General features: G+C 35.7%; 1 protein-coding gene across 1 annotated transcript in view; it reads left to right on the top strand.

The window, feature by feature from the left end:
* Positions 1-5,001: 5,001 nt before the first annotated feature.
* Positions 5,002-15,291, top strand: part of KRR1 (KRR1 small subunit processome component homolog) — a 16,741-nt gene continuing 6,451 nt past the window's right edge. Inside the window, exons 1-8 of the mRNA XM_019039055.4 lie at positions 5,002-5,669; positions 8,738-8,910; positions 10,268-10,402; positions 10,593-10,718; positions 10,803-10,886; positions 11,961-12,017; positions 13,132-13,302; positions 15,196-15,273. Of these exons, the coding sequence (XP_018894600.1) occupies positions 5,585-5,669; positions 8,738-8,910; positions 10,268-10,402; positions 10,593-10,718; positions 10,803-10,886; positions 11,961-12,017; positions 13,132-13,302; positions 15,196-15,273 (909 nt within the window). The 5' untranslated portion in view covers positions 5,002-5,584. The remainder of the gene's footprint in view (positions 5,670-8,737; positions 8,911-10,267; positions 10,403-10,592; positions 10,719-10,802; positions 10,887-11,960; positions 12,018-13,131; positions 13,303-15,195; positions 15,274-15,291) is intronic.

Genomic DNA, 15,291 nt, shown 5'->3' with positions numbered 1-15,291 from the left:
AAATCTCATCCTTACTCTTTCTTTCTCCTCTACCCTCTGGTTACCGTGAGAATTAAGGTCTTTAATTCCAAAGGAGAGTTGTTGTGAGGGCAATCTGTGCTTTACCTGAGGAAAATGAATAAGCAGGGTAAGAACAAGTGGAGCACATTTCTCACAGGAAGATGATTGTGGCTGCATGTGGGTCTAGATTGCTTAAGAGGCTAAAGAGGAGAGAAGTCACAATCAAAAAGGGCATGTCTATAATCCCAGCACTTTAGAAAGCCGAGGTGGGTGGATCATCTCAGTTCAGTAGTTCAAGACCAGCCTGGCCAACATGGCAAAACCCCATCTCTACTAAAAATGCAAAAATTAGCCGGGCATGGTGGCAGGCGCCTGTAGTCCAGCTACTTGGGAGGGTGAGGCAGGAGAATTGCTTGAACCCAGGAGGTAGAGTTTGCAGTGAGCTGAGATGGCACCACTACCCTCCAGCGTTGGCAACAGAGCGAGACTCTGTCTCCAAAAGAAAAAGAAAGGCCTGCCTGTGGCTGTGACCCAAGGGCTTTCCAATCTAGTTTCTAGATTTGTGCCAAGAAACCCTTTAGAGATGTCCATTTTTCTTTCCCCTTTTAGTGTCATTTAAGTACATATTCTATTTGTTTATTTATTTACATATTTATATTCAGATTTCCAAGGATGTTAAAGAAAAATGATGTATACTGTGATTGATTTACAACTGTATTGCCATTTAATTGCCATACTTTGAAATGTCTCTATACTGAGAGGTAACGTAGTCAACGTTTAGATGACCATCTTTTCATACAGAAACACACAAACACACACACACACACACACACAGTTGTATGTAAATAGTATCATTTTATACATGCTATTTTATCATGGACATCTTCTTTTGTCTTTTTGCCTAGTTTCATCTTCTTTTCTAATCATCTTCATCTCTAAGTTAGCCAGTCTTAAAATCTTAATGTGTATCTGTCCCAATTTTTTTATTGTACAATCACATACAAACTCATGTATTCATATATTATGTTCAGCACATAGAATATAACCAAGTATTTAGAACAGTGTCTTGAATGTCATAGATGCTCAGTAAATATTTGTTGAATAAATGAATGGTTTGCCTTAGAAAAATGAGATCATATTATATATACGTGTGTGTATGTGTATGTTTATATTACATATCTGGCTTTTATTGCTCAATATTCTGTGTATTTTTTCATATAGATTTAATTCTTATAAATGGTTGTATAATAGCCCATGGTTATGAAAGAAACATCCATTTATTTAACTAGATCCCTAATTGATAGTTTAAATGCTTTTACTTTTTGCCAGTATAAACAATAATAGCTAACACCTATTAAGTGTTTACCATGTGCTAAGGTTTTTTTTTTTTTTGTGCTTTACATGTATTAAGCTACTGAGGGGTTAGGTTATTCTCCCCATTTTAGAAAACTGAGCAGGAGTAGGTAAGAAACTTGCCCCAGGCTATATAGCCAATAGGTGGCAAACTAGTCAGTATGGCTCCAAAGTATATTTCACTAAACTACTTCTATAGAAGGTAGTAATCAACACTATTGTAGAAACATTCTAATTGAATGGCCCTTTATTTCTATTCAATAGTTTATCTGGTGTGGAATTACTGCAGAACCATATGTGTGTATTTTATATTGCTAAATTGCTCTGCAAAAAGGCAGTAACAGTTTACATTTGCACTAGCCATGTATGAGACTATTCTTTCCTCTAGCAGTATTTTTTTTAAATGTATGTTTATTATTTCTTTTCTTTTTTTTCAATCTGGTGGGTGAGAAGTGATATTTCATTGTTAAGTCTGTATACTTTGTTGACAGTAGTGAGGTTGAACATCATATGTTCGTCAGTCATTTGGATTAGCTCTACTATAAATTGTTGTATTAGGGCTCTCCAGAGAAACAAAACCAATGTGTGTGTGTGTGTGTGTAATTTATTTTTATTTATTTTTAAAAATTGGTTCACATGATTATGGAGGCTGGCAAGTCCAAAATCTGCACGGTAGGCTGGCAGGCTGGAGACAAAGACAAGACAACGCTGCAATTCAAGTCCAAGGGACTTCTGCTGCACAATTCTTCTTTCTCAGGGGAGGTCAATGTTTTTGTTCTATTCAGGTCTTCAACTGATTGGATGAGGACCACCCACAGTATAGAGGACAATCTACCTTACTCAAAGTTCACTGATTTAAATGTTAATCTCATCTGAATGTACTCTCACAGAAACATCCATAATAATGTAGGCCCAAATATCAGGACAATATTACCTAGTCAAGTTAACACTTAAAATTAACCATCACAAATATCTACTAATATATTTTCCATTTTTCTTTTCTTTTTTTGAGACGGAGTCTTGCTCTGTCACCCAGGCTGGAGTGCAGTGGCATGATCTCGGCTCACTGCAACATCTGCCTCTTGGATTCAAGCAATTCTCCTGCCTCAGCCTCCCTAGTAGCTGGGACTACAGGTGCGTGCCACCATGCCCCACTGATTTTTTGAATTTTTAATAGAGACGGGGTTTCACCGTGTTAGCCAGAATGGCCTCAATCTCCTGAACTCGTGATCCGCCCGCCTCGGCCTCCCAAAGTGCTGGGATTACAGGCGTGAGCCACCACCCTCGGGCTTTCCTCATTTTTCGATTGAATTGCTTACATCTTTTTATCACCTTGAATATTATTGTAACCAACCCATTAAATGTTTTGCGAATATTTAGCCCTCTTTTATATCCTTTATTTTTTTACCCTATTTCTCATCATTTTAAATTTTAAATTATTATTTTGAATACTTTATAATCAGTGAATCATTGAAATTGAGATGAAAATTTGTACACTGTCATTTTGATAATCACTTTTGAGTTTATAGTCTTCTAAGGTGATTTTAGGAGATTTTTCAATATTTATTTTCAATATGTATTCAATAAATATTTATAATTTTTAGTTATTATTCAATATTTATTTAAAATCAAATTGTTCTTTCAATTCTAATGAATTTTTGGAAGATGTTGAAATTAGATCTGCTCTTTTCCAAAGTACGGAATCTAGAGCAAATAATTCCCACATGTGGAAACTATTGTTTAGAGGTTTTAAAAGTTCAAACTATTCATATGTAATATTGGTTACAATGTTTAATTCTTAGAAGAACTAGTCAAATTAATTTTGGAATTTATTTATTCCATACCACGTTTATTTTAAAATTTTTCTTCAAAATTGCTTAAAACATAGTCTAAGCAAATTGTTGAAACATTGTTCTCATTCAATTTGACTGTCAATTTTAATTTTTAGTAAGTATATATATGTACTATTCCTGCTTGTCAAGCCAAAATATGAAAATTCAGTTAATGAGTAACAATATTTAAGCATCAGAGTCTGTTTTAAAACTGAAAAAAAAATGTATGTGTACTAAGGAAAAGCTTCAGCCTCTCAGTCTTATGCAATTTTCTATTCATTTAATTTTTGTACATTACTTCTTATAACTACTAGCATCAAATTAGTATCTTGCTATATTTTTATCTCATATTATCACAGAGGAAAAAGTATGTATAATTATATATACCCTTCAGTATATGATTAATAGTCATTATAATTAATATTTTTAAATTAATTTGTGATTTTTGTTGCAGGATTTTTTAGTAAAAGCTTTTATATCCTATACGTAAGATAACTCCCTATTCCTGTGATATAACTTGTGTTAGATTATGGGTTCTGGAAGGCAAGTAACAGACTTCAAAAAATTCACTTAACTTCCAATCATATATTGTTTTTATATTGTATATTCAGTTGGTGGACAACGTGAGGGCTTTTGAGTTAGGGAAGGGAAAGAATCACTTAATGTTGAAATAACTTATTGTAGGAGCCTGATGAATCTTTTCCTTTGGAAAGCAGACAGTTTTAGTGTGGTGTCATCTATAATAGGAGGTCTAGAGGACGTTAGAGAATCTTATAACTCAATTATTATCCATGTTTTTACACCCCTTTCAGTAATGATTTGGAAAAAGATGTAAAAATTTCAATAAGGGACAGGTGAACTGTGGGCTCTGCATAGTATGGTAATTAAAAGGTTGGGTTTTACAAACAGACTCAATAGTGCCAAGAAAAGGATGGGTGGGTTTTCGTTTTCCCATCTCCATCATATTCTCAATATTCCTCAAATAATAGCAATACTAAGATTAAAAATATACACGTAAATGGGAAGAAAAGCCTATGTAGAAAATTTTGCTATAAAATAAAGGGCTTTAACACAAATATTATTTCTAGACTATTCCCTCCCCTTAATCCCTATCAGCCCTCTAACACATTTGAAGCTCCTAATGAATAGTAGCCCCCTGAAGCTGCTAGGTCAAACTGCCTGAACTTGAAGACGGGCCTTCCACTTATTAGTGATTGAGTTACTTAAAATAAGAATGATAAAAACCTGCTTCATGAAGTGTACTCCTCACACCTGCTGCTATCTGTTCTATTTTAGGAATTTATCATTTTTTGAGGAAATTAAAAGAACAGAGATAAAATCCCTGTCATTTATAAAACTCACAGGATAAAAACAAAAAACCCCTCTGTCGTGGGTTCTTCTGTCCATATGTAACAATCTGTTTCATACCTGGATCTCATATATGAAAACCTAAATTTTTGTATAAGATACACGAGAGTGGATTTATCAGACAAACGTGTATTTCACTAATGCAAGGAATTTAACCTATCAAAGACTTTCCCTATTTGCTGCAGAAAATTTTAGAAATGCCAGCAATAAAATCAAAATTAAAAAAAAATCTTGTATTTGGCATGTCGAAGAACTTTTATACTTCTAAAAGTGTAGTTATTTGTAGTTAGTGATGAACCTCTCTACACATCTTAGCCCTATGTAATGTTGGGGGTAGAAAAGGAGTTTAGAGATTTTGAGAATCTTAGGCTAGTTGAAATACTTCAGAAACGTCAGGATGTTGAATTACCATCCCTCTGACTTAGAGAAATACCAACACTCGGGAAGATTACCATCAGAAACAACTTTGAAAAGTTTAATTTTGTCACTGTTTTTGAAATTAGAAATAATGTAAATAAAGTACTGAAACAAAGCAGTCTCACAATAAATAGTAGCTATTCCTGTCACTTCTTGCAGTGGAGGCCCAATATACATTGCATTCTCATATTTGTACTTCCTCCCAACATCTAGTGCATATTTGGCCAACATATAAATATTTATCGAAAGAATGAATGACATCAATGACAGGTTGGTAGCACTCCGCTGTCCGATGGTCCAGGTTAGACCGTGAGGCCACGAGGAAACTACGGATAAAACAGTATCCAATTTGCCTATACCGCCTGCTAAACTACAAGTCCCAGTACGCAAACTCCATGGTTTCAGGGCATACTGGGAGAAAGTCTCCGGCTCTTCATTGGCCACGTAGGAGAAGCTGTGGTTTGTGTAAAAGCGCGGGCTTTAACGCACGTACGCACGGAGACTGCGCAGATCTCCTCGTCTGAGTTCCGCGGAACTCATTTTGAGTGTAGGCGTTTTAGCCGGTAGGGTTTAAGAACAGTTTCATTTCCGGAGCCACCGGAAGCAGCTTGAAAATGGCGTCTCCTTCGCTGGAGCGGCCAGAAAAAGGGGCTGGAAAAAGTGAATTTCGTAACCAGAAGCCGAAGCCGGAGAACCAAGGTGATGTTATGTGGGAACCGAAGCCTGGGGTTTGTGTACGTTGAGTTGCGATGTTTTTTTCTTTCGTTGCTCGTGGACTTATAAAACCACATGGAGCCTGTACTGTGTAGTTGAGTACCTGAATAATCGCTGATAAGATTTTGGCTGGGCCCACAGGAACGACTGGCCGATATGGATGGTGCCACCCAGGTGTTCCTAATTCATTGCTTTTGCTAAAGGGTCCCCAAAGCGAAGCTGTTGCGGATTACGTCTTTTGTAAAAGGATGAGTATTAAGAAAATGCCTAGGGCGACGCAGAACCTTGTAGCCTGCTGGTGGCTGAAAGTCACTGACGGAATGAGGAATAGGGTGAGGTGGGAATAGGTAGTCATGATATACAGGAGTGGACCCTGATAATGGGGTGAGGTATGGGGAAAGGAGCTATCCGACATGTCATTAGCTCTAGTTTGTCAGTAAAGACATTTTGAAAGATTATCAATTCCTGTTTGTCAGATGCTAAAATATTAGACGACACAGCCCTTACTCTTTAGGTTGTGTTACCTTTTAATTGTTAACTCCTGCGTTGTAGTCTGGTTTTACCTGTTTTCTTCAGTGTGAATGATAGAGAAGTCAGAAATAGCCTGGGGATCTGTTCAACCAGGCTTATAGGAAGTGTTAAAAACATTGAACTCTCAATTTAGATGCATTGGGAAAGTATTCAAAGTTTCTTTGTTGTTGCTCATTAAATGATTATGTAACGTACATAGCAGAGGATACAACTTATATAGAGTTTAATAAAACCATGCGGGAAACTAGCATTCAGACTAAGTAAAATAGAGCATTGCCATACCCCTAAAACCCTTACGTGCACCTCTCAGATCATATTCTCTTTTCCTGTATCAGACGTAACCACCCTGAATTGTGTTGCATTCTGTTCCTCTTCTTGTAGTCATGAAGTGGCTTAATTTAGCCTGTTTTTTAAATTTTATATACATGAAAGTGGACCGTATGCATTTTTCTGTGTCTTGCTTCTTAGATTTAGCTTTTTGTTTTTGAAACAGGGTGATACTTGCAGGTGTAGTTTTAGTCTTTTCACTGTTATGTGGTGTTTCCTTGTATGAATATACCCCAATTTATTTTTTCATTTTACTATCGGTGGACATTTGGATTGTTCCCAATTGCTTGCAATTATAAACAATACTGCTAAAACATCTTTGTACATGTCTTCTGGTTAACATGTTCAAGGGTTTCTCTAGGTTGCGAACATAGGATTGGAATCACTGAAGTGTAGGGTGTGTGTAAGTAATGCTAACTTTTTTCTAAAGTGCTACTGTCAGTTTTGTTCCCACTAGGAGTGGACGAAATTGTCATTGCCTTACATTCGTATGAATACATGTTATCTGAATTTTGAATTTCTGTCATTTTGGTAGTTATGAAATGGTATTTGGTTGCAGTTTTAATTTGCATTTTCTGATCACCTATGAGGTTGCATATCTTTTCACATGTTTTGAGGCTTCCTTAATTGTGAAACTCCTGAGTATTTCTTTTGTCAGTTTTTTTTCTGAGGTTGTAGTGGGGATTTTAAAAAAGGATCCATAGCCTTTGAAGTGTTTAAATTGGATAGGGACTTCGTCAGGTAAGCATTGTAAGTAACCAGTTGCAGTGACTCACTCCTGTAATCCCAGCGCTTTGGCAAGCTGAGGAGGGGGGATTGCTTGAGCCCAGGAGACCAGCCTGGTCAACATGGCAAAACCCTTTCCCTACCAAAAAAAAAAAAAATTAGTCGGACATGATGGCACATGCCTGTAGTACCAGCTACTTGTGAGGCTGAGGCAAGAGAATAGATCGCTTGAGTCCAGGAGGTCCAGGCTGCAGTGAGCTGGGATGGAGCCATTGCACTCCAGCCTGGGTGACAGAGCGAGGCCCTGTCTTTAAAAAAAAAAAAAAAAAAAAAAATGCATAATATATAAGTAATCACTTTTGTGGAATTCGTGTTCTTTAAAGGACATTGGAGAATCCTTTATATAAAGACTAGCCAATTGTCTGTGATTTGAACCAGAAATAGCAAAGTGGATGTGAGTATAAGCAGAAAGTTTACCTGTCTGAGGCTGCTAACATAGGGTAACGACCTGTTTTTCAAACTTTACCGTGCTTAAGAGTCTCCTATTGAGCATGGTAAAACACAGACTCCTGTCCCTCGTCGAAGAGATTCTCATTCAGTAGGTCTGTAGTGGGGCCCAATAATTGGATTTCTGACAGACTTACAGTTTGTGCTGATACTGCAAGTCTATGGATCATACCTTTGAGTATAACTGAATTAGAGTATAGCTATTGAATTTAAGGAGTTCTTCAAATTCAAGACCAAGAGTTTTTTAAATAAATGATTCAGAAGATAATTTACTGCCCTTAGGAGGCATTTTCTTGTAGTGAAAGGAGTCCCAGGCTGAGTGAGCTTTGTGTTCCCTTAGGCAAGTCACTTAGCCTTTTTAGACCATCTTCTATAAAATGAGAATAATAATACAGATTCTACCTTTTATAGTTACAATGAAAGGCATATGGAAATAAGGCACTCAAAATGCTTAGGAAAATCTAGAATTACCAGTGATTATTAACTGAAAGATAAACTGGAATCCTCTTTCATAAGTTTTACACAAACACACACATCCAGGTTCCATACACTCCAGGAAAGTCAGAAAGGTTAATTGTATTTAAAATACTAATCAAAATGGCATTCAAATCTTCAATTTTATGATAGTGTAGTGCAGTACATGTTTCTGCAGTACTCACTATCTGCCTGGCATATGCCAACTAGTGTGAAGAGGGTTTCTGCTCTTAAGGAACTTTGTCATATGAGGCAACTGAAATGTGTACAGATAATTTTAATACAGAGAATTGATGATAATGACAGAGGAATGTTCTTTGACTCTTGAATAATATAAAAAGCAGGGGAAAAGGAAATGCAAGGAGTATTGGAAGGCTTGTGAATATGTGCATAGGATATTCATAAAGTGTCCAAAAGACAGTTAAAATGTGATGTGTATGTCCAAAAGACAGTTAAAATGTGATGTGTAAATTTTTTCCTTTCTGTAGATGAATCAGAACTCCTTACGGTTCCTGATGGTTGGAAGGAACCAGCTTTTTCCAAAGAGGACAATCCCAGAGGACTTTTGGAGGAGAGCAGTTTCGCAACTTTGTTTCCAAAATACAGGGAAGCTTACTTGAAAGAGTGTTGGCCATTGGTGCAGAAAGCCTTAAATGAACATGTATGTGTATCTTATATCAATACATTTATTTGAGACTTTGCTCTTGCTTATGCCTTTAAGTGTATGTATGCTAATGCTTTTTTTTTTTTTTATGGTGCTAACATAGCTCGTTACTTTGGTTCCTTTGGTATTTTGGACTATTTAGGTAAGTTTTCTTCTTACCTAATGTTCATTTGTTTTTAATTTTATAAGTAATAAATTACTTTGAAAAATTTACATACCTTTAATATTTTAGGAGCTTCTCAACTGTCTGAAATTCACCTGTGAAGTCCCAATTTCAGTATGCCTGCTCCAGGCCATGATAGTTGTCATGTATCTGTCCCAGTCTGAGCTGAGTCATGTTTCTAATTGATTACCTTTCATCTTAAATGGAAGATGTGGATGTGTCCAACTTTTTCTTATTTATTGCTGATGCTATGCCCCTAGATAACTGCATTTTTTTTTCAAACTGGGGATTGAAACCCATTAGTGTATTGAGAAGTCAATTTAATGGCTATAATGAGCCTTTAGAAAATGACATATCACATGGTAAAAGTATCTTTTTTTGATATTGGCTTTGTGTGTGTGTGTGTGTGTGTATGTATTAGGTTGTGATATAAAATGTGTTTCTCACTGTGGGACTGCTCTGGAGTTGGTTGTGCCATTGTGGGTGAAGGTGGCTCAGCAAGCTGCAGGTTGTGTTTTATAGCTGCATCTGGGATTGAGCTCATTTTTTTTTTTTGTAAACTCATAGAGACTCAACCATATGTTGAATTGTTCAGCACTTAACTATGTTGAAATATTCTTGAGATTATGCTCACAAGTCAGAAAATAGCATTTTAATTCGCTTTGTTGAAATCTGTTTTTTCCTGTTGAAAGTTAATGCTTAAGTTTTCTAATCATTGCTTTTTTCTGAAACTATGATAATTTGCTTTTACTTTGTATTTAGTCCCCTAATTAGCTAGAAAAGTTTGAAAGGGAAAGTCAATTCTTACCCAATGGAGCAGGTGGTAGACTGGAGCTGGGTCCAGAATAGGGAAGCTGTACAGCTTTACATTTTTACCTTAGTCAGATTTTAAGTATGACCCCATTTGTTTGATTTATAATTTTTAAATTAGAGGCAATTTATATTCCAGTGGGTACAAAGTATTCTAAAACCAAGGGTAAATGGTTTCAATTGCTCCAGTTTCTTATAGTCTGTAAAGTGTGAAAGTAATTGAGTATTCATTATTTATACTTAACTTCCTAGCTTCTTCAGGGAAGTAATTGATAGGAATTGAGAGGTGACAGAAATTAATAGGTTGGTTAGGAGAGGCTTTATAATTATCTAAAAAAACTCATTTTTAGACAACTGCTTGTTTGCTCTTTCCTTTTGTAGCATGTTAATGCAACCCTGGACCTGATCGAAGGCAGCATGACTGTTTGTACTACAAAGAAGACTTTTGATCCATATATCATCATTAGGGCCAGAGATCTGATAAAACTGTTAGCAAGGAGTGTTTCATTTGAACAGGTAAATCTAGAATTACAGAGACTTTGCTTTGTTTGCATCAGTGTTAACCTATAACATCCCATCTTTTCCTCCTTCCACCATCAAGTTTTCATATTTGTGCTTAGATAACAATAGGGTGGGCCTGGAAAATGAATGTAATTGTAAAAAAATGTTGATAATGTCTTTTTTTTTTTTTTTTTTTTTGCAAAAGGCAGTACGAATTCTTCAGGATGATGTTGCATGTGACATCATTAAAATAGGTTCTTTAGTAAGGAATAAAGAGAGATTTGTAAAACGAAGACAACGGCTTATTGGTCCCAAAGGATCTACATTGAAGGTATTTTTTAATTAGTGGAAAACTTGAGTCTCTTCCTTAATAATTTTTCAGAGTAATGAATTTTAACTTGATCTCTTGATACAGGCATTGGAACTCTTAACTAATTGTTACATTATGGTTCAGGGAAACACAGTTTCAGCCATTGGACCTTTTAGTGGCTTAAAAGAGGTGAGAACTATGTATTATCTTCGATTCATTTTCAGCAGAGAACAAATAATTTGGTTATAATATAGTTTATTGGATAATGCTTTATAATTGTATTTTTTTAGAATGTGCTTTGATTTCCCATTAGTAAATACTTTTTATGTCATATAATTCAAGGGAATCATCGTATCTGGACCCTAACATGTTTTGGCCAACCTTGGCAACTATGGAGACATCCTCCATTTCTGACTTAGATGGTCTGCACACTATTACTCCTCCCACTATAAAATTTAAATGAGCATTAAGATCTTCAGTCTGTAGCATGTATGAACAACATGGTATAGTTACATATGCCCAAATGACGGGAAAATTGAGCAAAAATCCAGTTATTTGCAGTAGTGTATACAGCCAGTAGAGGTCACACTCTGAAAACTTTTCTTCAAGATGTATTTTCTTTTGTTTGAATTTTAGTATAATGTTTAATAACTTTTCATGAACATTTTCTTTAACTTCTCAAATTACATGTGGTGAGAAAATCTGGGGAGCAAATGCTATTTCTGTTAACTCCTTTTGGTACTATTACTGTCTGGATCTGGCTTATGAGGTTGTGCTTCCTTTCCAGGGCCTTTAATAGTAATCCTATTGGCCCTTTTTGTCATAAATTGTCTGCTCTTTTCTCATGGAGCAATAATTAAGTATATTGAATACAGTTCTTACAAGAGAGTCTTGAGGTATATGGTTTTATCTTTATATTACAAATGAGAAAGCTGGAACAGGAAAGTGATTTTCCTGTATGCATTGGCAGTCCTTGTATTCCAGCCCTCTTCCTCCTAAATCACATTGCTTTAGAGTGTTATATTAGTTCTCTGTGCTACATTTTAGCAGTAATTGAGAAACTGTATTGTATTCAAGGGAGATTGACTGCCTTTATGAAAGATCGAGAAGCCACTCAGAGCAGTTGAAGGAACTACTTAATTATTTAATTAAATTATTTAATTTGGTACCCATTACCTGATTAGATATTTTGCAGTATTAATCCTCTTCTCCATAGCTCATTAAAATCCTTGTGACTGATTCATTTTTCTTTGCAAATTTCAGGTTAGAAAAGTAGTCCTAGATACTATGAAGAATATTCATCCAATTTATAACATTAAAGTGAGTGGTAATTATATATAACTGTACCAGTGATTATCATACTTCTTTTAGCTACAGAAACCTTTCTTGAAATTAAATGTTTTATGAAATTCTAATGCACAAACAGATAAAGCAGAGCTATTTTGGGTAAATTAGGGGTAGACTTCAGCCTACTTAATTCTACCCCAGTTTTGTAGGTACTTAGAAGCTCTCTGTGGAGCACAGTGTGAAAACTACTGAAGGGGATACTGTAATGTTACATAGTTGTAATCAGTGAAAGTAAGCTTCACAGAATCTGTTGTAGATCATATCAATCCAGTTTTCTTAGATTATGAACCCATGTATTTAAGGATATGATCTTTCAGAAATCTGCCTTTTTCTATTAAAATCTGGAACATCTCATGTTGCATGAAAACCTTTTTATGAATTTAACACTCAAATTGTAGCCCCTTTGAGAGAGATCTCTTATATCCCTGTGTGCACAAAGTTTGATTATTCTTGGAAATGTAACCATGGTATATAGAACTATTTTATGATGGGTTTGTTGAGCAATCCACTTAAATTTGATGAACTTAAGTTATAAAGTCACTGTTAGATTGGGGGAAAGTGATTTTGAGTTACATTGGGATATTGGGATATTGCAGATAAAAACCTATGTGTCTGGTCCCTGGTTTGCATCCTCTGATGTTCCAAGGTCTAAAATTTAAATGGAATAGGGAAATGTGAAAATACTGGTTTTCTGTGATTGTGAGAAAGTTTACTTTTGTCTTTTTCTATGATATTTCAGTTGCTACTGAAAACTTCCTGCTTGCAGGGAACATCAGCTAATTGAGAGCCCTCCCTGCTTTTATAAGTTGCATTTTAAATGTTTTAATGAAATAATGGTTGAAAATTCAGTTTTATTTTTGTCTCATTTTAACAATTCTGCATTTTATAATTAAATTTCTAATGGTTTTCTAATAATTATACATGTTCGTGATAACCTACCTTTTTGCTTATGTAATTGGTTTAATTTCACCAAAGAAACTAGGAATTGTTTATTTTATTATTTATAGAAGCAATATTTATAATGTCTGGGTCTGACAAATGTGTGGCTTTGGAAAGTAAAAATTTTTACTTTGTTGCATGACTAAAGAGCTTAATGATTAAGAGAGAGTTGGCAAAAGATTCTGAATTACGATCACAAAGTTGGGAGAGGTTTTTGCCGCAGTTCAAACATAAAAATGTGAATAAACGCAAGGAACCAAAGAAAAAAACTGTTAAGAAAGAATATACGCCATTCCCACCACCTCAACCAGAAAGTCAGGTTAGTACTAAATGTTGAACTTCATATGAAGGAGAATCTATTTTAATGTATTTGGTCAGAAACTTTATTGAAAGTATTTCAGGTGGGATATGTGTATATATATATTTGTGTGTGCAGAGCTATAAGAAACTGAGGGTAAATATAAATAGGCATATTTTGAGCTGAGTGCATGGGGGTGTGCAGTGGGGCCTTCACATTGATTATAAACTGCATCCAGGAGGTTTGTGACCCTATAGCCACTGTAAATGTTCCATGGATAAAAGTTCAGCAATTTAGTCTGCAATACTCTTTTCTCTGATCTGGCAACATTATTGTGACTGTGTGCTCTATGATTGTTCTTGTTCTGAAATCTTAATTTGTAAATTGTAACACCCACCGTTTTTCTAAGTTATGATTCCTTTTGTTAAGTGTCTTCTGCTTCATTTCCTTTCCCACCATGACCAGTTTCCATTTTGTTCTTGCACATCGTTTTGATTCATGCCCCTTTTTACTTCTGTCCCACCTTCTCAGCAAAGCTCTAAAACTTGGATCAGTCTAAAAACTTGACTTCTTCCTTGCAACGTGGCTACCAAATTAAGTTAGAGAAAGTTTTATCTTTGGATTAATTTTATTCAAAATTCATGTTTCCTCTTAATTCTCTCAGTGCCCTCCCATGTTTAGCATATGACATTGCATTTTATTGAAATATTTGAGACCACCAGATAAGAACCCCTTTCTATTTCCTCTTCTCTCACGTATGGGTTTTCTTCCACCTGCATCAGCCTTTTCTATGTGTTCTTTGAATTCCATCTTCACCTATCTTCTGGGGGTTCTTGCTTCATTATTCCCTTCCTTGGCTATATCCTAAAGCCTTCCCTTTCTACTTCTGCTCAGCATGTGAACTCATTGCTTTCTACATCTCTTTTTTCCACAACCATGGTTGGAGTCTTTCAGGGAAGATGTGTGATTGATGGGGAAAATGATGATCATAGTGAAAAAACAATGGAAGTGTTGGATCATGGAGGAAATTGATAGTAGTTAGGGGGAAAGTGGAGTGATGCAGTCATTAAACCATGCTTCTGTAACACCTGCCTTATTTCTTATGGCCCTTTCTTGTAGTAATTGACTTATCTTTCTTCCGTAGCTGTGTAAGCTTCTTGAAACAGTGATGTCTCGATTGACTTGTTCTTACACTTATTCATTATGTGACTGGGCGAGTTATTTATCCCATCCATACTTAAGTTTCCCCATACCTAAAGTGGGAGTAATGATAATACCTATCTTAAAGAATTGTTAGTGAGGATTAAATGAGTGATTATAAAGAGCTTAGAACAGTGCCTTAGATATAATAATGCTATGTAAGTGGGAGACAGGTCAGTTATACACATTTTACATGTTGGCTGTATATTGAATGAACAAGCTGCTGCTTTTGCTAATTAGTCACCAATTCCTGATAGTTCTGGCTTTTATTCTGCATGCCACTACCTTTATTCCAGGCTCTCATCTATTCTTCATTCCTCTCCATTAGAATTATGCTTTGGTCTTTTCAGTCTTCTCAGAAACCTACAGTTATTTCTAAATCTTATCCCTCCTACTTTGTCTGCCATTGAAGCTTCTTCAAATTTTCCCCAAAACTCTCCAGTTTCTTCTCACACTTTTCTGAATCAGTGACCTTCCATGCCATATCCCTGAACTACTCTGGGTTGTATTCCATGGAGGTGCTTTCCTACCTCCACACTTTTGTGTATGTATTCCCCTCAGCTTAGACTCTGTTTCCTTTATGTCACTACCATTTTTATTAATAAATCAGAGTTTGACCCCATTGTTTTTACCCTAAGGGTATTGTGACTTGCTTAGGACATGACTTCTCCTCTACATTATTTCTGATGTAATTGTAAATACCATTTTCAACAGATTGATAAAGAATTGGCTAGTGGTGAATACTTTTTGAAGGCAAATCAGAAGAAGCGGCAGAAAATGGAAGCAATAAAGGTACGGCACTTTATGTCT

Source organism: Gorilla gorilla, chromosome 10 (assembly GCF_029281585.2).
Source record: "Gorilla gorilla gorilla isolate KB3781 chromosome 10, NHGRI_mGorGor1-v2.1_pri, whole genome shotgun sequence".
NCBI lineage: Eukaryota > Metazoa > Chordata > Mammalia > Primates > Hominidae > Gorilla > Gorilla gorilla.
This window is presented reverse-complemented; position numbering and strand designations above follow the sequence as displayed.